The sequence below is a fragment of the Dipodomys spectabilis genome, unplaced genomic scaffold, assembly GCF_019054845.1.
Source record: "Dipodomys spectabilis isolate Male_0828 unplaced genomic scaffold, ASM1905484v1 ptg000173l, whole genome shotgun sequence".
NCBI classification, from domain to species: Eukaryota; Metazoa; Chordata; class Mammalia; order Rodentia; family Heteromyidae; genus Dipodomys; species Dipodomys spectabilis.
The window spans coordinates 11,133,733-11,156,017 of NW_024870850.1; the positions used below are offsets into that span (position 1 = coordinate 11,133,733).

General features: G+C 59.9%; 1 protein-coding gene across 1 annotated transcript; it reads right to left on the reverse strand.

The window, feature by feature from the left end:
- Nucleotides 1–790: 790 nt before the first annotated feature.
- Nucleotides 791–22,079, reverse strand: Kank2 (KN motif and ankyrin repeat domains 2). The gene is made up of 13 exons (XM_042694027.1): nt 22,049–22,079; nt 20,556–20,759; nt 19,554–19,668; nt 17,666–18,811; nt 8,115–8,243; nt 7,915–8,017; nt 7,277–7,513; nt 6,072–6,159; nt 5,758–5,977; nt 4,963–5,105; nt 2,358–2,558; nt 2,190–2,279; nt 791–1,750 (listed from the first exon to the last, which is right to left on the reverse strand). The coding sequence occupies exons 3-13, from the start codon at nt 19,588–19,590 to the stop codon at nt 1,697–1,699; spliced, it is 2,448 nt and encodes an 815-aa protein (XP_042549961.1). The 5' UTR covers nt 19,591–19,668; nt 20,556–20,759; nt 22,049–22,079; the 3' UTR covers nt 791–1,696.
- Nucleotides 22,080–22,285: the final 206 nt, after the last annotated feature.

The window sequence follows — 22,285 nt, forward strand, 5'->3', positions numbered from 1 at the left end:
GTTTTCTACTTCACACACACACACACACACACACACACACACACACACACACATGCAATCCACCCACCCATCCATCCATCGGTCCATCCGTCCACCCATCTGTCCATCCATTGGCTCATCCAGCCAGACTCTCTCTTTGGGCCATCCAAGCTCCCAAGCTTACGCTTTTTTTTTCTTTCTTAATCTTCACAACAGCATCTCACTTTAGCCCAGGCTAGCACTGAGCCCACAGCGTCATTCCTCAGCCTCCAGAGTGCTGGGATTACAGGCGTCCTGCACAATGCCTGGCCCAGATAAGCCCTTTTGCCTTTTAATAAAAACCAGAGCAACCCAGGCTGACTTCAAGCCAAGATGGCTCCTTTGGTGAGAAGGTGGCACTTGGCTACTTTGCTTTACTTAGTGAAAGTGGGGTTCGGGGGTCGGCGTCCCTGATCTGTAAAGGAAGGCTGGGGTTTACAGGCCAGGAGGGCGGGCTGAGACCCAAACGTAAGGGGAGAGCTCACCCCCAGATCGCAAGTACACGGAGAACCCTTTTCCTTTTTCTGACACACCAAGTAAAGGAACAGAAAAGATAACTAATCCCAGCGCTGGCGGCTCACGCCTGTCAGCTTCGCTGCTCAGGAGGCTGCGATCTGAGGATTGTGGTTCAAAGCCAGCCGGGGCAGGAAAGTTTGTGAGACTCTAATCTCCAATAAAACTACCAGCAAACCCTAAGTGGTGCCGTGGCTCAAGTGGTAGCGCGCCCGCCTTGAGCTGAGGAGCGGAGGGACAGCGCCCAGGCCCAGAGTTCAAGCCCCACAACTGACCAAAGGAAAAAAAAAAAAAAAGAGAGAAAATTGTATTGAAATTCTGGGGACCCCCAAAAAAGGAAGATGGTGAAAAAATTGGCCACGAAGGGAACTGTGGCCATGGCCGCCCGATTCCAGGAGGCTGCAAAGTGTCTAGTAGTTAAAAGATTAAAAGACAAAAACCACACATTAAACATGGAACACAACCCCCCCCCAAAGTCCTGCCCGTCGGTGCGCCCAGGCCTCCAGGGCAGCCAAGCGCTAACGGGGCGCGTGGAACCCGGGGTCCCCTCCACCCCGCGTGGGGCTCTGCAGGCAGGGCCGCTCTGAGAACGGGATCCTCTCCTTCCTGTGCGTCCTTGGGGTTTTCTAGAACTATCTAGCAAGGCCTCCATGGTGGTGGGGGGGGAAGGGTTAGCACCTGCGGGTCATGGGGCGTTGGCTGTTGCGTCCTGAGCCCCCCAGCTCCATTGGGGGCCCGGGTCCCCCAGAACTATGTCCCTCAAGATAACCAACGGGGGGGGGGCGGCCGCAAAGCCACTTGGGACAGGGCCGCTGAAGGCTAAGACTTGGGGTGTGGAAGCAAACCTGTGACTCCAGCCCCTCCTGCTCCCCCCACCCGTTCTCCCCGCCACCCTCTCCGACCACGGTTGCTGATCTCCCCCCACCCCCCAGCGCCGGCCACTGGCGCCGCCCAGAGGGGGTTTCGGCTTCCATTCGTACTGCGGTGCCTTTGAATGGGGGGGAGCGCTGGGGGAACCCCATGTCGGTCTGGAGTCCTCTAGATGTTGGGGCTCCCCCACCAGGGGTGAAGACGCCGATTGGTCTTTCAGATCTGGGTCTTGGGGAGTGGGAGGCGGGGGGGAGTGTGGGGAGGGGGGTGGGTGGGGCAGGGCTTTCCCTGGTGGTCACTCCTCAGCCGAGGACGACGCTGGACTGTCATCGTCTGACATTGGGGCAAACTGTAACGGAGAGAAGAAAGCAGAGAGCGGGCGGTGAGCGAGGGCTCTGGGCAGGCTGGCTGGAGCCACGGCCCGGGGCTGTGAGGCCCTGTGGAGAGTGGGGTGGCAGATGCAAAGGCCCTGGGGTAGGAGCAGGGAGGCTGCAGTCAGTGCGACTGGAAGGAAGGGAGCCGGCCTGGAACCGCCCCTCCTGAGTAGCTGGGGTTACAGGTGTGAACCCCCACACCTGGCTGCTAGGAATTCCCTCACCAGCTCTATTTTCCATGCACGATGTGATTCTCAGGCCTGAACCCCACCAAAGCCAAGCCCCAGCGGCCTTTCCTGGCTGCACGGCTGGTGACGGGTGGAGTGCGCTTAGCCATGCGGAGGCCTGGCGGGGCCTCGCCTTCCGCGGCCCCCCCCCCCCCCCCCCCCCGCGGGCCCTCGCCCCAAGACTCACGGAGCACTTGATGTTCAAGCGGGAGTACAGCATGGACGCGATCTCGCTCTGCCCAGCGTCCAGAGCCACCATGAGCGCGGTGCTCCCGTCCTGCAAGGCCCCCAGGACATCAGCGCCCCCTGCGCCCGGGGACACCGTGGGGGGCAGCGGGCGCCCAAGGGGACTCACGCGGTCTGTGAGCGCGATGTCGCAGCTGGGCACGGCCAGCAGCAGCCCCGTGATCTCCTTGAAGCCGTGCTCGCAGGCGCACATGAGGGCCGTGGAGCCGTCGTCGTCCTGGGCGTTGACGTCCGCGTCGCAGGCCAGCAGCGCCTTCACCACGTCCACGCGGCCGTGGCTGACCGCCAGCATCAGCGCCGTCTGCCCCGCCTGGCCACGGCAACCAATGGGGCTGTGGCTTCGCCCTGGCCGGCCCCGCCCCTGCCCCGCCTGGCCACGACAACCAATGGGGCTGTGGCTTCGCCCTGGCCGGCCCCGCCCCTGCCCCGCCTGGCCACGACAACCAATGGGGCTGTGGCTTCGCCCTGGCTGGCCCCGCCCCTGCCCCGCCTGGCCACGACAACCAATGGGGCTGTGGCTTCGCCCTGGCTGGCCCCGCCCCTGCCCCGCCTGGCCACGACAACCAATGGGGCTGTGGCTTTGCCATGGCCGGCCCCGCCTCTGCCCCGCCTGGCCCCGGCAACCAATGGGGCTGTGGCTTCGCCCTCGCAGGCCCCGCCTCTGCCCCATGCCCCGCCTCGTCATATATCATGTCTTGAACAGTCTTCGAGGTCCCCTCGGCTTCAAGGTCTCATTCTCAGGGGACCTCTGCCCACCCCACCCCGTGTCCTTCAACTGTGGGGACCGCCCCCATCATCCAGCTAAGAGCTGTAGCTGTGTCCATGTAAGGGGTATGCCTCAATAAAACAGTCAATGCAAGAGCACTGGGTATAGGAGTACATGCCTGTAATCCCAGCCTTTGAGAGGCTGAGATCGGATCGCGGTTCAAAGCTAGTCCAGGCAGGAAAGACTGTGAGACTTTTATCTCCAATAAACCACTCAGGAAACCGGAAGTGGCGCTGTGGCTCAAAGTGGTAGAGTGCTAGCCATGGGTGAAAGAGCTGAGGGACAGCGCCCAGGCCCCAAGCCTCATGAACAATAATAATAACAAAAAAAGACCAGTCTGGGCTACAAAGCAAGTTCCAGGCCAGAATGGGTTACAGAATGACGACCTTTCTCCTTAAGCGTCCAAAATAAATAAATAAATAATGGTAGAGCGCTATCCTTGAGCCAAAAAGTATAATGGAAGCACAAGGCCCTGAGTTCAAGCTCCAGTCACAACACACACACACACACACATCAAATTGTGGTTCAGCCATATAATAGAATAATACTCAGCCACGAAAAGGGATGAGAACAGTATTTTGTATACTAAGAATACTCAACATGGATGAATTTTGCACACACCATTGTTGAGGGAAAAAAGGCAGACACATGGGAGGGGCTGGGAAGGTGGCTCAGTGGTACAGCGCTTGCCTGGCATGCATGAGGCCCTGGATTCGATTCCTCAGCACCACATACACAGTAAAAGCCCGAAGTGGCCCTGTGGCCCAAGTGTTAGAGCGCTAGCCTTGAGCTGAAGAGCTGAGGGACAACACCCAGACCCCGAGTTCAAGCCCCACAACCAACAACAAAAAAAAAAGCCAGACACAAGAGGTTACACATTGCTTTGTAACCTTTGCTGGGCCAGAGATCAAACCTAGGGCCTCCTATCACCAATACATTTCCAGCCCTGAAAGGCATGCTCGGGCTGGCCTCTGGCCATGATTCTTCGTCTTCCAGATAGCTATGCCGCAGCATGGCTGGCTTGTTTGGAGATGGGACGTGGCTAGCTCTTTGCCTGGGCTGGCTTTAAAATACAATACCATCCTCTTTTTAGCGCTCTAAGATTACAGATCTAAGTCACTGTGCATGATGCTGATTTCCCTGTTTCATTTCTCCCCCAATACGGTCTCACTGTGCAGCTCAGGCAGACGCTGAATTGAGATCTTCCTGAACTTGAGAGCTTCCTGATCATCCTGCTTAAGCCTCCTGAGTGCTGGGATTTTTTTCTGAACTTTAGGGAAAAAAAAATCTTTTTTTTTATTGGTACTGGAGCTGGAACTCTGAGCCAGGTGGTGCTCAAGGCCGCTGCTCTAGTACTACTTGAGCCACAGTTCTACTTCTGGCTTTTTGCAGGTTCCTTGGAGATAAGAATCTCATGGCCTTTCCTGCCCGGGCTGCCTTTGAACCTTGATCCTCAGCTCTTAGCCTCTTGAGTAGCTAGGATGACAGGCGAGCGCCACGGGTGTCTGGCGCCTTGAATCTTTTTATTTCCTTGGGCTGTACTGGGTTTTGAACTCGGGGACTTGCATTTGCTAGCAAGCGGTCTGCCACTGGGCCCCGGACCCTACCCGAGCCCTGCCCCACCATTGGCCCCGCCCTCAGCACAGAGCCCCGCCCACTACTGACCACACCCTACATCCAGAGCTCCGCCCTCGCCAAGAGCCCGGCTCCATCATTGAACCCCGCCCTGGCCAGAGCCCCGCCCACCACTGGGCCCCGCCCACACCCAGAGCCCCGCCCCTGCTAGCCCCGCCCCCGCCCCATGTTGTCTTTGGAACTGGGTCTCTGTGTTCCCCTGGGCTGGCCTGGGACCTTGGAGAAGGAACCCTGCCTCTCGTGGGCCTCAGTTTCCCCATCGGTGGCCTGGAACCTGTCCCCTGGGCGTGGAACTGGGCTCGGGAGCCCGCACCTGGCTGGCCTTGGCGTTGACGTCCCCCAGGCGGAAGAGCTGGTCCACCGTCTGGATGTCGTCCTGGGTCTTGAGCGTGGCCAGCGCGGTGAGCATGATGGGGCTGTAGCCGGCGCGGTTCTGCTTGTCCACCTGGCACACACCTGAGGGGCGGGGCGCGCGGGGTCAGAGGTTAGCCCCTTCCCGGGTCCCCTGGGGGCTGGGTTATCTGGACCCCTTTTCTCATAAGTCCCATCCATGGTGGCAGGGGGGTCTCCCCCTCGAGGAGGGGCTCCTAGCGGGTGTGTGTGTGTGTGTCTCCCCCTCGAGGAGGGGCTCCTAGACGGGGTGATGGTCAGGTTTGGGGTATCTCAGGGGCAACCCTGTGAATCAGCCTTCAGACCGCCCGTGTCGCCCCCATTGAGGGCGCAGGCCGGAGGCCACACTGTCCCCTCTGACCAGGGCTCCGGGCAGGCGGCCTCCACCGGGCAGCACACTCAGGGGTGGGCGAGGGCCGCGGGATGGCGCTGCCCGGGCTGCTGTCCTCCTCCCTCGGACTACGAGGCCCAGGTCCCGCATCAGAGGCCGGTGAGACCCTCCCCAGCAGACAGGGGAGGAGCTGCCGCCTCCATCGGACTGGGAAGGCGAAGCCTCCGCCCTCCGATTGGGGAAGGGGCGGCCTCCTCCATCAGGCAGGGGGACTGGCGCCTCCTCCCTCAGACTGCGAGGGCGGAGCCTCCTCCATCGGACCAGGGCATCGGTGCCACCTCCCCCCGCCGGCCGGCCGGGCGGCAGGGCCTCGCGCTGGGGCCTCACCGCTGTCCAGCAGCTGCCGCACCACGGGGAAGTTGGCGTGCGACACGGAGTAGTGCAGGGCGGTGTTGCCGTTGCTGTCGGCGATGTTGACCACGTAGTCCAGCAGGCGCGTGGACATGGCGCGGAAGGTGACGAGGTGGCGGCGCACGAGCTCGGGGTGGGCGTCGCTGCGGCAGGCCAGGCGCAGCCACTCCTGCAGCACCGTGGTGTAGGCCACCTTCTGCGCACGGCGGGGGGGGGGGGGGGGGGGGGGGGTGAGCCGGGCTGGCCGGGGCGGGCACCCCCACCCCACCCCGGGCGCCCCGGCCTCCTACCAGCTCCCGCTCCGTGAGCGCGTTGGCGTTGTCCAGGTATTTCTCCAGGGCCAGGCAGGCCGAGATGAGGTCCGGGCTCAGCTCCATCCTGTGGGGAGGGGGGGTGAGGGGGGGTGAGGGGGGGTGAGCGCACGCGAGCCCCGAGGTGCACTGCCCGCCCCGCAGAGCAGGAGCGGGAGCGCACACGTCCTATTCCTGGTCTCCCGTTCCCGGTCATTCTGCCTTTGGTCTCCTTCTCCGGCAGGGTCTCGCGCTTCCTCCCGGGCTGGACACAGACCCTGATCCCCCTGTCAACACTGCTTTTTGTCGGTCGTGGGGCTTGAACTCAGGGCCTGGGCGCTGTCCCTCAGCTCTTCAGCTCAAGGCAAGCGCTCTACCACTTGAGCCACAGCGCCACTTCCGGCTCTTTTCTGCTTATGTGGTGCTGAGGAATCGAACCCAGGGCCTCATGCATGCAAGGCAAGCGCTCTACCACTGAGCCACCTTCCCAGCCCCCAACACCACTTCTTATGTATGTCTGTTTCAGAGACGGGTCTGGCCAGGCTGGGCCTCAATCCCATGATCCTCCTGTCTCTACCTCCCAAGGACCTAGCTGGAATTACAGGTGTAAGCTACCACACTTGGCCTTTGTCAGATATTTCGTCAGGGGGAAGAAAGAGAGAGAGAGAGAGAGAGAGAGAGAGAGAGAGAGAGAGAGAGAGAGAGAGACTTAAATAGGTGAGAGGTGAGGGATGAACTAGCCTAGCCTGCTAAATAAATGCTGTTATCAGCAGCCTGAAGAAGGGCTTCAGCTGGGCGCTGGTGGCTCATGCCTGTTATCCTAGCTACTCAGGAGGCTGAGCTCTGAGGATCATCATTCAAAGCCAACCTAGGCAGGAAAGGCCATGAGACTCTTACCCCAGTGAATCACCAGAAAACCAGAAGTGGCTCTCTGGCTCAAGTAGCAGAGCTAGACTTAAAAGAGCTCAGGGACATGCCCAGACCCTGAGTTTGAGCCACATGACCAACAAAAACAAAACAAAACCAAAAACAGAAAAGCAAAAGGCTCTGATACCTTTAGCAAGCCTCCAGACATGGAGGAGCTCAGAAGGGGAAAGTGCTGGCTCACTAATTCACACTACAGTGTGCAGGACTGATAGGGAAAGAAGACACAAGGTACGCCCACCCTAGGCGCTGCCTGACGCCCCTCCACGCAGAAAACTGACCGGATTTCCTCCTCCGAGTTGGGCCCTGCCGCCCCCTCGGCCGTGGGCACGTGCTGAGACTCCCGAGACAGCTGGCAGGGCGGGCGGCCGGCCCGGAGGCCCGCTGTCCCCGCGGCTGTTTGCTGGGGGGCTTCGGCCTCGCCGGGAACCCTGGCTTCGGGTCCTGGGGCCTCGTTCTCGGTGCTGTCGTCTGAGAAGTTCTCGGCCGTGCTGGAGTCTTCCGATGAGGACTCATACCTGAGGAGGCGGGGCGGGCGGGCGGGTGGGAGGGGGCGGGCCTATCCTCCACCGGGTTTTAAACTTTGCCCCACCTGGCACAGATGCTCCGTGGACCAACTCTAAGGCTGTTTGTGGACTTTTCAGTGCACTTGTGATCCTGCCTCTGCTGGGATTACAGGCGTGAGCTACCACGCCGGGCCCCCACTTGTGAACTCAGCATGAATCAGTTCCCCCCCTCCGCCTTTCAGAGCCGAAGCCAGCACCTTCCCACAGACACCAGCTCTAGAGCCCCAGGGCAGGCGCCCAGCTTCCCTGTGCCTCAGTTTCCCCACGAATTCAGCATAGCTAAGGTGCCCAGGTTAAGTCTTATTCACGCAGGCCTTTGGATGGAGGGGGTGAGGGTGGGGTCCCCCTCTTACCCGCCATTAACCCCCACAAACCGGAGACTCCCCGTCTCGGCTGTGGGGTCTGCAGCCACCTCGTTGCGCTTCACGATGGCCCGCACCTCCACGGGGTCCCCACCTGGAGGGGCGGGGGGGTGTCAGGTTGGGCTCTAGGTGACCCCCACCAGGCGGCCCGGGGGTTGCACCCCGTGGGGGGGGGGGACACAGCCACTCACCTGGCCCGCTGGCCTCCTGTGGCTGGGGGGAGGGGGCTGCACGCGGGGCTGGCTCCCGGCTGGGGGTGTCGGGGTGCACGGCTGACTCCACGGGGGACGGGGAAGACTCGGAAGAAGCCTGTGGGGGACCTGGGGAGATGCACGGTCAGGCTCGAACCTGGGGCCACACCACAAAACTACAACGGTCACACCCCAAATCCAGCAAGGCAGCGGCGGAATCATCAAGTCTTTCTTTAGTTGGCCATGGGGCTTGAACTCTGGGCCTGGGCGCTGTCCCTCAGCTCTTCAGCTCAAGGCGAGCGCTCTACCACCTGATCCACAGCGCCACTTCCAGTTTTCTGGTGGTTCATTGGAGATAAGAGTCTCCTGGACTTTCCTGCCCAAGCTGGCTTTGGACTGTGATCCTCAGCTCTCAGCCTCCTGAGTTGCTAGGATGACAGGTGTGAGCCACGGGTGCCCGGCTTGGTTTTCTGATGTTTAATTGGAGATAAAGAGTTTCACAGCCTTTCCTGCCTGGGCTGGCTTGGAACTGCGATCCTCCAGATCTCAGCCTCTGCAGCGGTGAGGATTACAAGGCGTGAGCCACTGGTGCCTGGCTGCTGGAATGCACTCAGCTCTCCGGGCCAGGCTGGTCACCTCTCCTATTCCAGGACTTCCTGCCTGGGGTCCCAAACACTTCAGCCCAAGGAAGGGCAAGCCCCCTTCCTAACGGGGCGGGGCAGCAGCCTGGACAAGGTCACGGCAGTTCAGTGACGCGGCCCCACCCCCTCGCAGATGGAGAGCCCAGACAGGGCAGGGCCGCGTGGGACGCTGGCCCAGGATCGCAGGGAGCCCACAGACAGCGCCCAGTCACAACAACATGCTGGGCTGGGCTGGGTGTGTGTGTGTACGTGTGTGTGTACGCGTGTGTGTGTGTGCGCATGTGTGTGTGTGTACATGCATGCGTATGCTGCTCCTGGGGCTTGAATTCACATCCTAGGTGCCATCCCTGAACTTCTTTTTGCTTAAGGCTGGCGCTCTACTACTTGAGGCACAGCTCCATTCCCAGTTTTTTGCTGGTTCGCTGGAGTTCAGAGTCTCATCTACTCTCTTGGGCCAGGCTGGCTTTTGAACTGCGATCCTCAGATCTCAGCCTCCTGAACAGCTGGGATTACACGCGTGAGCCACCATTGCCCAGCTTTCTGAGTTAACATTTGCTCTTTTCTTCTTTTGTCGTTATTGGTTCTGTGCGCATCAGCTTTGGGCTGGACCCAGCACTTCATGCTTGCTAGGCCCTATCCCCGGTCTCCTGATTCTGCTTTTTAAACCTTAAGAATCAATTCACATTACAACAAGGGCTGGGAAGGTGGCTTAGCGGTAGAGTGCTCACCTAGCATGCACGAAGACCTGGGTTCGATTCCTCAGCACCACAAACAGAAAAAGCCGCAAGTTGGCACTGTGACTCAAGTAGTAGAGAGCTAGCCTTGAGCAAAAGAAGCTCAGGTATAGCACCCAGGCCCTGAGTTCAGGCCCCAGGACTGACCAAAAATAAATAAATAAATAAAACAGAAACAACACACACACATAAAGCCTAGGAGCTGGTGGCTCACGTCTGAGGATGGAGGTTCAAAGCCAACTAGGGCAGGAAAAGCTATGAGATTCTTATCTCCAATGAACCACCCAAAAGCCAGAAGTGGAGCTGTGGCTCAAATGGTAGAGCGCCAGCCCTGAGCACAAAAGCTCAGTGACAGTGCACTAACTGCACCAAAAAAAAAAAAAAGGAAAGACTCTGGGTGTGTGGCCACCATGCCCGGAGGTTTTATTGTTCACTTATTTAGTCCTCAGGCCTTTGCAGGGCTGGATCATTCGGGACAGGACAGACAAATGCTTCTCACCAGCGCCCGCACTGAGGCTCACAATGTCACCCTCAAGATGGCGGAAGGTCCCGCCGGCCCAGCGTGAACAAGGAGTTAACTGATTGCATGGCGGGTCAGGGGTCATCCAGGAAAATTACTGTAGGAGGATGTCGTAAGTTCTGTGCAAATCTACACCACTTGAAAGAGGAGCTGGAGGGGCTGGGAAGGTGGCTCAGTGGTAGAGCGCTTGCCTTGCATGCCTGAGGCCCTGGGTTCCATTCCTCAGCACCACATAAGCAAAAAGAAAAAAGCCGGAAGTGGCGCTGTGGCTCAAGTGGTAGAGCGCTAGCCTTGAGCTGAAGAGCTGAGGGACAGCGCCCAGGCCCAGAGTTCAGGCCCCACGACCAGACCCAAAAAACAAAAAAAAGAAAAAGGAGCTGGAGCATCTGTAGATTTGGGGGAAGGAGGGGAGGGGTCTCTGGGACCCCCAATCTACCTCTACCAAGGGGATACTGAACTTACGAGTGAGTGTGTGTGTGTATGTGTGTCTGCGTGTGTGCTGGTCCTGCGGCTTGAACTCAGGAGCTGAGCATTGTCCTTTCGCTTTTTCACTCAAGGCTGGTGCTCTACTACTTGAGCCACAGCTCCATTCCCAGTTTTTTGCTGGTTCATTGGCAGAGTCTTATGGACTTTTCTGCCTGGGCTGGCTTCAAGGGCTGATCCCCCAGATCTCAGACTCTTGAGTAGCTGGAATTATAAGTGTGAGCCACTTAGCTGGGTGCCAGTGGCTCACGCCTGTCATCCTGATTCAAAGCCAGCCCAAGCAGGAAAGTCCATAAGACTCTAATCTCCAATAAACCACCAGAAAACTGGAAGTGGCGCTGTGGCTCAAGTGGTAGAGCGCTCGCCTTGAGCTGAAGAGCTGAGGGACAGCGCCCAGGCCCAGAGTTCAAGCCCTATGACTGACAGAAAAAGAAAAAGAATAAAAAGGAAATGAATGTGAGCTACTGCTCCTGGCTGAGTGTATTCCTGGGAGTCCACCCCCACTCCACAGCCCCTAACGTTTACTTATGAGGAGGCTCAGACATCTTCACACCAGTGGAGAGGTCACGTGTGGCGCCGCACGTCTGCAGTACCAGCCTACAGGACGGACACAGGACAAGCACTGCACAGGACAAAGCCAAGAGTTTCAGGCACCTGCGCAAAACCGCAGATTCCAAGTCCTAAAAAGTAAAACAGCAACAACGCCCCAGGACTGAGTGCTTCCCCAGCAGGCAGAGCCCCAAGTCCCAGGCCCAGCAGAAAGAAACGCCCCTCAAAAAAACAAAAGAAAAAACCATCTCTACCCACCAAACTTCCTCAGCTGAGAACCACACTGAGAGAGGCCACGGGCCAAATCTGGCTGCAGTCTGCCATTCCCTATTCTGGAATATTCCAGGAATGTCTGTAAACTAGTAGAAAAATGAAGTAAGTCTATAAAGTGGTGAGTCACCCAAGACCCAGAGCAAGAGGCTTCGAGCAGAAAAGACAGAGAGGCAAGGGAACACAGGAGGAGACGTGAACTCCTACCAAAACTGCCCAAAAGGTGGAGGGGTGGGGTGGGGGATGCTGGGATGGGGTACCCTATCTTTCAAAGTACTGAAGATAACCACCCCAGACCACAGAAAAGACACTGGAGGAGCTAGGCGCCTCATGCCTGGAATCTCAGCTACTCAGGAGGTTGAGATTTGAGGATCACAGTCCAAGGCCAGCCTCGGTAGAAAAGCTCAGGAGATTCTTTTTTTTTTGGTCAGTCATGGGGCCTGAACTCTGGGCCTGGGCGCTGTCCCTCAGCTCTCCAGCTCAAGGCGAGCGCTCTACCACTTGAGCCACAGCGCCACTTCTGGCTTTTTTTGCCCCCTACCTATGTGGTGCTGAGGAATGGAACCCAGGGCCTCATGCATGTGAGACAAGCACTCTACCACTGAGCCACCTTCCCAGGTCCGCCCAGGAGCTTCTAGTTGCCAATTAACTTCCAAAAAGCCAGACGTGGGGCTGGGGCTCAATTGGTAGTGCGTCACCCTTGAGTAAAAAGGCTGAGGGGCAGCACCCGGCTTCTGAAGTTCAAGCCCCAGGACTAGCGCGCATGACAAAAATTAAAGTAAGAAAATAAAAACAATCCAGGTGCCAGTGACGCCGCCTATAATCCTAGCTATGCAGGAGGCTGAGATCTGAGGATCTCAGTTCGAAGCCAGCCCAGGCAGGAAACGCCCATGAAACTCTTTATCTCCAATGGACAACCAAAAGGCTGGATGTGGAGCTGTGGCTCCAAGTGGTAGAGCGCTAAGCCCTGAGCGGAAAAAACTCAGGGGGCAGCACCCAGGCCGTGAGTTCAAGCCCCAGGACTGACAAAAACAAACACATTAAATACAAGCAAGCCAGGTTTGCAAACTCCACTGTGAAGGACTGGAAAGCAGCGCAGAGAGGAACTTCAGACTGGGAGGAGGCGGCTGGTGGCCTGGGCGTGGCCTCGCAGAGGGCGTGGCCTGGGTGGGCGTGGCCAAGCGGCGGCCGACCAATCTCCTTTGCCGTGGGCGTGGCTCCGTGGGTACATTGCTGGCCTAGCATGTGCAAACCCCTGGATTCCATCCCCAGGACCGCAACAACAAAGAAAAGGAGTGGAAAAAAAATAAGCAAAAAGCTCCCCCCCCCTTTCTTCTTTTTCTGAAACACAATACCATGTAAGGAAATTAAACAGGGCACAGGCATATTTTTTCAAATATCTAAATGAATCCCCTGGAAGGTAGAGTAAGAAATGCTCCAGGGTGTGGCAACGCTGCGGCCCAGCCGAGGGCGGCTGAGGAAGGAGGTCATTTGAGACAGGGAATGGAAGAACACAAAAGGACGACCCAGTGAGCTCTGGCTTGCTACAACAAAGCAAGGAAGAAAACAAGACGGACTGGAACAGCACTGAGGCAGCTACAGCCTGTGGATGTTTATTTTTTTTCCATTGCTAAGTGGTTGGGAAAAATAAAAAGGATACTGTGCTGGGTGTTGTGCTACATGCCTGTAATCCCAGCTAGTAAAGAGCACGCGGTAAGACGTTTGCTATCCTGGGGAAAATCACGAGACACTATCTGTAAAATAAACTGAAGGAAAGTAGGAGCCAGATGCCCGTGGCACATGCCTGCAGTCCCAGCTTCCCAGGAGGCCGGCTGGGAGCCAGAGTTGCAGGGCTGAGTGTTTGGAGGGACCGGGGACACAGGCATGGTATTCCCCAGCTTGCCAGAAACACCACCAGGGACCCAGAGAACTGCCAGGCAGGTGAGTGATCTCAGTCACAAATAGAACACATCTGAAAATGATCTCAGTGGAAGCAAAACTGCCAGGTGCCAGGGGTTCACGCCTGTCATCCCAGCTACTCACGATGCTGAGATCTGAGGATCACAGTTCAAAGCCAGCCTGGGCAGGAAAGTCCAGGAGACTCTTATCTCCAATGAACCATCAAAACTGAGACGTGGTGCTGTGGCTCAAGTGGTAAAGTGCTCATCTTGGGCAAAAGAGGCTCAGGGACACCTGTCATCCTAGCTACTCAGGAGGCTGAGATCTGAGGATCGCAGTTCAAAGCCACCCAGGCAGGAAAGTCCATGAGACTCTGATCTCTAATAAACCACTAGAAAACTGGAAGTGGCGCTGTGGCTCAAGGGGTAGAGCGCTTGCCTTGAGCTGAAGAATGCAGGGACAGCGCCGAAGCCCAGAGTTCAAGCCCTGCAACCGAAAGAGGCTCAGGGATAGTGCCCAGGTCCTAAGTTCAAGCCCCACAACTGACAAAAAAAAAGTGGAGCTGGCGGCCATGGTTCATGTGGTAGAGAGTTTATGAAGTCAGCATGAGGCTGAGTTCAAATCCCGATTTCACACCCACACAAAAGAATACTCCTAGCCAGGTGCTAGTGGTCACGCCTACAATCCTAGCTACTCAGAAGGCTGAGATCTGAGGATCACGGTTCAAAGCCAGACTGGACAGGAATGTCTGTGAGACTCTTATATCCAGTAAACCACCAGAAAACCCAGAAGTGGTGCTGTGGCTCAAATGATACAGTACTCACTCATCTTGAGCTGAAGAGCTCAGGGACAGCGCCCAGGCCCAGAGTTCAAGCCCCACGACCAACAGAAAAACAACAACAACAACAACAAAAGAATATTCCTTGGACCGGGTGCTGGTGGCTCATGCCTGTAATCCTGAGGAGGCTGAGATCCACAGGACTGCAGTACAAAGACAACCTGGGCAGAAAAGTTGGAGAGACCCTGTCTCCAACTAACCAGCAGAGCAAGGGAGGAGTTAGTTACGTGCACCCCAGTTAGGCGTAGAATTAGTTGAGCACAATTTTGAGCTCCTCAAGAACAAAATTTGTTTCTTAAATTTGTTTTGCTGAGCCAGAGTCTTGCTACACAGCCTGAGGTGGCCTTGAACTCATGATCTTCCTACCTCAGCATCCCAAGTGCTAACCTATCAAACCACAAGCATCCCATTACGTCTGGCCACGGGTGAGTGCCCCAGCCATGGGCAAGGGAACTGGAAAATGACAACAAAGATCTCAAAAACAGAAAGAAAAAGAAAGGAAGGAAGGAAGGAAGACAGGAAGGAAGGAAGGAAGGAAGGAAGGAAGGAAGGAAGGAAGGAAGGGAGGGAGGGAGGAAAGGGGGGAGGGAAGACTGGGAAGCCCTGGTGGCTCACGCCTGTAATCCCAGCTACTCAGGAGGCTGACATCTGAGGATCACGGTTCAAAGCCAGCCCGGGCAGGAAAGTCCGAGAGACTCCTATCTCCAATCAATTACTCAGAAACTAAGCTCAAGTGGGAAAGCACTAGCTTTGAGTACAGAGACTCAAGGACAGCGCCCAGGCCCTGTGTGTGTGTGTGTGTGGGGGTCCTCCAGGCTTTGACTAACACCCCCCCCCACCTTGCCAGCCTGAGTGGTTCTTCACCCTCCCCCCTCCCCCACTCTCTAGGCTTTGCTGAAGAGCAGCTGCTTTCGGTGAGGGTAAAGAGGCGAGTCCTGCTCTGCCGCCGCCTCCAGGGAGGCCTCCTGATTTCTTCACCAAGCTGACCTGAGTGGCTACTGAAGTCCTCCACTGTCATGTCTTACATGAGATTGTCACAGGCCATGTGAGCCCCACTGGCCGCACCCCTCGATGATCAGCATCCCCGGTACCTCTTTCCTGTTCTCACATCTTCTAGCATATTCTACACCTAATAAAGCCCTGACACCAGGGGCTTGGTCCCAGCTGCACCTTACCTGGCATACCCTTTTTTAAATCTCCTTGCCCACTCAGCTGTTTTTGTCTTTTGGTTTTGTTTTGTCAGTCGGGGGGCTTGAACTCTGTGCCTGAATGCTTCTGCTCAAGGCTAGTGCTCTACTACTTGGGCCACAGCGCCATTTCCAGAGAAGTCTCATGGACTTCTCTGCTTGGGCTGGCTTTGAACCACGATCCTCAGATCTCAGCCTCCTGAGTAACTAGGATTACACGTGTGAGCCACGGTGCCCGGCTTCCAGCTTTTTTTTGGGGGGGGGAGGTCCAGTTGTGGTGCTTGAACTCTGTACTGGGCGCTGTCCCTCAGCTCTTCAGCTCAAGGCCAGCGCTCTACCACTTGGGCCACAGCGCCACTTCCGGCTTTTTTCTTTTTGCTTATATGGTGCTGAGGAATCGAACCCAGGGCCTCAGGCATGCAAGGCAAGCGCTCTACCACTGAGCCACCTTCCCAGCCCTTCCAGCTTATTTTTAACCTGGCCACAAAACCTAGACACCTGCCACCACCCAGGGCCACGTTGGAAACAACTCACAGCTTCTTTCTTGCAGTGCTAGAGATGGAGTCCAGCCTCAGGCCTGCCTTGCAGGCGCCCTACCTCTAAGCCAGGCTCCCAGCCTTGATTTACCTTCAAGACTCACGTTACAAAGCCAACCTGGGCAGGAAAGCCTGAGAGACTCTTATCTCCAATGAACTACTCAGAAAAAGCCAGAAGTGGCGCTATGGCTCAAGTGGTAGAGTGCTCGCCTTGAACTGAAGAGCTGAGGGACAGCGCCCAGCCTAGAGTTCAAGGCACTGGAAAGAAATGAAGAGCGGACCCACACCAAAGACCAGGCCCAGGATTCGGAAGCAGTAAACAGAACTGCCAAAGATGTTCTGAGATAGAGCCGGCCGCAGCAAGGAGGAGTAAAGTGAGACCTAAGGAGGGACTTCCAGGGCTAGCAGCAGGCACTGTTAGGGACTAGACATCATGACGTCTGTCTGTCCTCGGGTCAGAAGCCTGACTCAGGAGGCATGTCTGGAATGGAGGTACACAGCCTCTCAAGAGATTGCGAGGCGGGGCCGGGCAGGCCTCTGGCTGGGGGCCAGAGTTGCAGGACTGAGTGTTTTGGAGGGACAGGGCACACAGGCGCGGTGTCCCCAGCTTGCCAGAAGCAACACCGGGGACCCAGAAAACAGCCGGGCAGCTGAGCGATCTCCCCGGCTCCAAACCGGGTACACGGCTCACACCTGCGATCCTAGTTACTCAGGAGGCTGAGATCTGAGCACTGCGGTTCAAAGCCGGCCTGGGCAGGAAAATCCATGAGACTCTTATCGCCGATGAACCAGCAGAAAACCAGAAGTGGCGTTGTGGCTCAAGTGGCAGAGCTCCAGCCTTGAGTGAAAGAGCTCAGGGACACGGCCCTGAGCCCAAACCCCGTGAACAACACACATTTTTAAAAAAGCACCTATTGCGCACTTTCTGTATACATGGACTCCTGAGGCCTCCAGAGAGCAGTCCCAATTGGCATTCCACCAAAGGCTCACAGGGAGGGAAACTGAGGCCCAGAGAGGCAAGGTCACTCACCCAGGGCCACTCAAGAGCGCCAGGTACAATCCGAACCCGGGCGGGCGGCGGCCAGGCCCTCCCCAGCCCCTCCTTGGAGAAATGCTGAGCGCAGCGCCCCGCGCCCCTGGCTGGACTCCGCCTCGTGAGCAGCTGTGCCGCCAGTATGAATCATGCTGGCAGCCTCTCCCCGGCCAGCTGACAGGCCTGTACCCCTTTCCTGGCACGAGGGCTCGGTACTTCCTCTGCACCTCCTTCCCCTCCACAGAGTCCTGCCCAAGCCCTCCGGCGGCCCTCAGGGATCCAGAGCCAGCAGGCGGTGGCGCGGCTGCCCCCGCCATGATAGGCCTGGTCAGGAGTTTTGTCACCCGTGCTCGCTGGACCGAAGGGTTCCCCTGAACCCCTAGCTCTGCAGGTTCCAGGCACAAAGCCGGAGCCACCTTGCTGTGGCCTCAGAAGCCGCCCGGGTCCAGCCAGGACAGGGGCGGGAAGGTGCGACACACTCGCAGTGACACCCGAGCCCCTGGATCCCGCCGTGCCTGAAGCCGCCTCGGTCACCAGAACAACACATTTTCTTCCTCTGGGGCTCAATGGCTCCAAGCCCTCAGGGAATGAACACGAGGTTTTCTGTCTCGCGCGTGGGCGATCTTGGGGGACGCGTCTCCCCACCACACCTAAATCCTCTTTTTCTAGACATTTCCAAGAAGCCACAAGACCAGATACCCTCTATTTCTCTGCCTGCCCCTCACGGCGCTGAGATTGGAAGTGGGATTCCCACCCACCCTTCCTTTCGTGGGGGGGGGGAGACCATGAAGAGAGGGCATGGCAGAGGCTGGCGGCAGGAGGGTGCCCCCCATGACACGCACACCCGCCCTCCCCACTCACCTGCGGTCCCATTGCAGCCGCGCTCCGTGATGCTGATCTTTTTGATCACGTGGACGTGGCCGGCGGGCGTGGCCGGGACGGGGCACATGGCCTCCACCACCTCGTGGCTGCGGAAGACCGCCGGGTTTTGGGGGCCCCCGCCGGACGTGGTGAGCGCCCTCAGGCCCGCTCCGTAGGGCTCCAGGTCCTGGGCTCTCTGGGCGGGGGTCCCGGCCACCGTGCTGGCCGCCACCTCCACCTCGCGTGGGCCCTGCACCACGCGGAGGGTGTCCACGCGGCCGGGGCTGTTGGGGGGCTGCGGGGGGCAGGCCTGGGCCGCCTGCAGCTCCTGCAGCGCCTGGTGCAGCTGCGTCTCCAGTGCGGCCACCTGGGCGGCCAGCGCGGCCTCGGCGTCCGGCAGGCCCAGGTCCCTCTCCCGGACCCACGTGCCCACGCTGCGGGTGGGGAGAGCCAGGGTGTCATCCGGGGCCCCGGGGGGCTCGCGGGCCCCCGCCGAGGGGGCGCCCAGGAACTTGTGGCTCTTGAGCTGCACGGCCAGCTGGCGCTTCTCCTCCTGGAGCACGGACAGCTTGACCTGGAGCACGGGGATGAGCTTCACCTGCTCCTCCAGCTGCCGCAGCTTGCGCAGCGCCGCGGCCATCTGCTCGCGCACGTGGGCCAGGTGGCTGGCGCTGGGCGCCACGGGCGTGGACAGCCCCGAGCCGCGGGGCGTGGCGGCGGGGGGCAGCGAGCTGGTGGAGCCCGCCAGGCTGGGGGGCAGCGCGCCCAGGCCCGGGCCCACCTGCGCCTCCAGGCGCCGCCGCGCGTCCAGCAGCGTGCGCTCCACGCGCGGGTTGAAGCCCCCGCGGGCCTCGGGCTGGCCGTGGAGGCCGCTGCGGCCGCAGGAGGACCAGGCCGAGTGGCGGCTGTCGGCGCTGGCCGTGGAGCACAGCGACTCCGTGGAGGTCCACCACGAGCCCGCGCCGCGCGAGCCCAGCCGCGGCCGGCGCTGCACCGCCACGCGCCGCAGCGTGTGGCCCTTCTCGATGTCGTCCACGTACTTGAGGAAGTCCAGGTCCAGCCGGTAGCCGTACGGCGTCTCCACCGAGTACGGCGGCTCGGCCTCGCGGGCCGGGGGCGGCGGCGGCGATGCGGGGCCCGGCGTCCCTGCGGAGTGCACACAGCCCCGCCGCCCCTAAGCCTGCGCCGCCCCGCCCAGCGCCCCGGCCTCAGGCCTCCCCCACAAGCCCCTCCGAGGCCCACGATGGCTGGGCCTCCTCCCTCAGACCCCATGACAGGGCTGGGCCTCCTCCCTCAGACCCCCACATGTCCAGGCTGCATCTCCTCTTTCAGACCCCACACGGCAGGGCTGGGCCTCCTCCCTCAGACTCTTATACCACAGTTCTGTGCCTCCTCCCTCAGACCCCATGACAGGGCTGGGCCTCCTCCCTCTGATCCCCACACAGCAGGGCTGTGCCTCTTCCCACAGACCCCCTACAGACAGGGCTGTGCCTCCTCCCTCAGACCCCATGACAGGGCTGGGCCTCCTCCCTCAGACCCCATGACAGGGCTGTGCCTCCTCCCTCAGACCCCCACTCAGCAGGGCTAGGCCTCCTCCCTCAGACCCCATGACAGGGCTGGGCCTCCTTCCTCAGACCTGCACACAGCACGGATGTGCCTCCACCCTCAGACCCCCATATGTCCAGGATGCATCTCCTTTTTCAGACCCCACGCGGCAGGGCTTTGCCTCCTCCCTCAGACCCTTAGACCACAGTTCTGTGCCTCCTCCCTCAGACCCAATGACAGGGCTGTGCCTCCTCCCTCTGACTCCCACACGGCAGGGCTGTGTCTCCTCCCTCAGACCCCCATAGCAGGACCCCACTTCCCCCAACCCCTGGCCTGTGCAAACCTGGGAAGGGGGCTGGCACGTGCAGAACCTGAGCCATCCTCTTGTCTGCAGACGCTGGTCAGGAGCTGTCCTGGGACTGCAAGTCAGACTGCCTGCAGCACTGGCGGCAGCTGACCTGGGGAGACAGTGTAGAGTGGGGGGGGGGGTGTCAGGAAGAATGTATCAGTGTTTGTGGGGGAGGGGGGAGAGTGCCCACCTCCTCCACACAACCCCACCCAGAACCCCGGATTAGACTCACGCCCAGCCCCAGCCAGGCCTGGAACAAAGAAAACCCAACCTCCCCGCCCGAGCACACATCTGTCCAGCCCCTGGACAGGCTCCAGCTGTTCCCACAGCCCGGCCTCCGCACAGCCCCGGGCCCGGGGGCCCCCAAGCCCGCAGCCCCACCCATCCTGCCCCCCCTCTCCTCGGCCCAGGCCACCGAGAAAGATGGGGGTGAGCCGCGCGGTGGGGAAGGGGGGGTCTTCCAGCAGAGATCAAAAGAGACAGACACACAGAGGACACACGGAGACGGAGCAGGGACGTGAGGGAGCGCTACGTGACACCCCCCTCACCCCCCCCAGAAAACAAGACGGCCGGGTCAGGCCGGGCCGGTGGGGGAGGCAGCAAGTTGGGAAAGCTTTCCCCCGCCCAACTATGGAAAACGATTTTCTCTAAAAATAAACAGTTTCACTGCCCGGCTACACAGAACCAACTTCCTGCCCCCCCAGGACGCGTCCGGCGTGGGGGGCGCACAACAGGGCCAGGGTGGAGGCCCGGGAAATCGGGGGGGGGGGGGGGGGGCGGGAAGTAAAAGGGGGCTCAGCGAGGCCATGAAAAAAAAAAGAGGGACAATCAGGACCTCTCACTAAGCACCCTTCGGCCCTGGATGCCGTCCAGGACCCTTTTGTCCCCAACACCCTGCTTGAACTTGGCCAGTCCTTCCTCTCGTCTGACCTACAGTCACCGTGCTGCAGACATCTGGGGTCAGTTTCCCGACCTGGCCCGCGGGCAGCTGGGTACCTGGGAAGACCAGCCAGGTGGGGCACCGGCCGGGCATGAAGGCGAGGCTGGGGCTCCAGGAACCGCCGCACTTGAGCTGGTTTTCCCGTCTGTCTCGCTGAGTCTCTCTTCACACGTCTGTGGCTCTCCGGGTCTCCTCGTCCCTCTGCACGTCCCTCTCCCTGTCTGTCACGTCTCTGTCCTGGCTTTGCTGACTTTCAACACCTGGAATGCAGGGTGACTGATGATAGGAAATTAGGTTTCCCATCTGTCTGCCTGGAGCCGCACTCCCCTCGGGTAACAGGAAGCTGACCTAAAATATTTTCTGGGGACCAACGAGAGACTTCCCAGGGACAGGGGTCAGGAAGGGAATCGCCTGGGAGACAGGGTGTTGGAAGTAGGGTGAATATAACAGTTTTTCGCATGTGCCAAGACGGGGGCGAACCCCCGGCCTGAGTGCTGTCCTTTAGTTTTTTTGCAATCAGGGATGGCACTTCACTGCTTGAGTCAGAGCTCCATTCCAGGGCTTTTTGGTGGAGATAAAGAGTTGCAAAGACTTTCCTGCCCTGACTGGCTTTGAGCTGTGGTCTTCAGCTCGCAGCCCCCCCCCTCCCCAGGAGTAGCTAGGCTGACAGGTGCTAGTCACCACTCTTCCAAATACGGGGAGCACCCCGCTTTACAGGTGGAGACACAGAAAAGGGGGACAGTGACTCTCATCCTTGGGGAAGCTGACCGAGCCAGGACTCGAACCTAAGCCTGGCAGATCTGGCTAGTGCGCCCCCCCTCCTTCAACCCCCCCCATTCCAGAACAGGCAGTAAGGGGGAGGTGGCGCAGGGATCCCCAGGGGTTCCCTGTCATCCCAGCGCCCTCTGAGCAGGCGAGGGGCAAGAAGCCAGAAGTAGGGCTGCAGAGGAGAAAAGATGGGGTTGTTCCAGGAGAGGGGAGAAGGGGGCTCAGGGATAGGGAACGGGGTGGGGGGGTCTCCCCAAAGGGCCTGGGTGTGTCACGGGTTTTCCAGCCCTCCTCTCCCCGCCCCGAAGTTGGGGGGAGCGGGGACGGCGGGGGGGGGGGGGGAGGAGGGAGGACCCGCCCCGTGCAGGGGGAGGGGAGGCGGGTCCCCCCCCACGCTAATAGCAAACAGCTGCGGCCCGGTCCCGCCCGGCCGGCCGCCCGCGCCCGCCGCCCGCCAGGCCCAGGCCCCGCCGCGGGCCGGACGCCTTCCCGCCGCCCGCGGGCCGGGCCGGGCCGCAGCGCCCGCGGCTCGGTGGGGCCGGGGGAGGGGAGGGCCCCGGGGAAGCCGGTCAGGGTGGGGGACGAGCCGGAAAAAAGTTTGGACACCCCGGGGCCAAGTTTCTCCCGGCGGCCGCTCCGCCTCCGGCCCCCGCCCTCCGCCCCGCGGCTGGCCGCCTCCCCCAGGTGGAGGAAGGGCGGGGGGGGGCGATCACGCTGGACCCCTACCCCCCCAAAACTGGGACTCAAGCCCCGACCGACCCCGCAGCCCCCCGGATCCTACCCCGCCGGGCTGGCGCGCTCCGGCCGCCGCCGTCCCCCCGCGTCCCGCCGCCCCGTGCGTCCTCCGCGCGCCGCCGCCGCCGCCCGGCCGCGGCCACGCCCACCGACACGCCCCTCGAGTAGCCACGCCCCTCGCGGCCGCCACGCCCACCGCGGCCGCCACGCCCCCTCCGCCGTCCGGGCGCCCAGGCGGCGGGGGTCCCGGGACCCGCAGAGCCGAGGGGCGGGCGCACCTGCA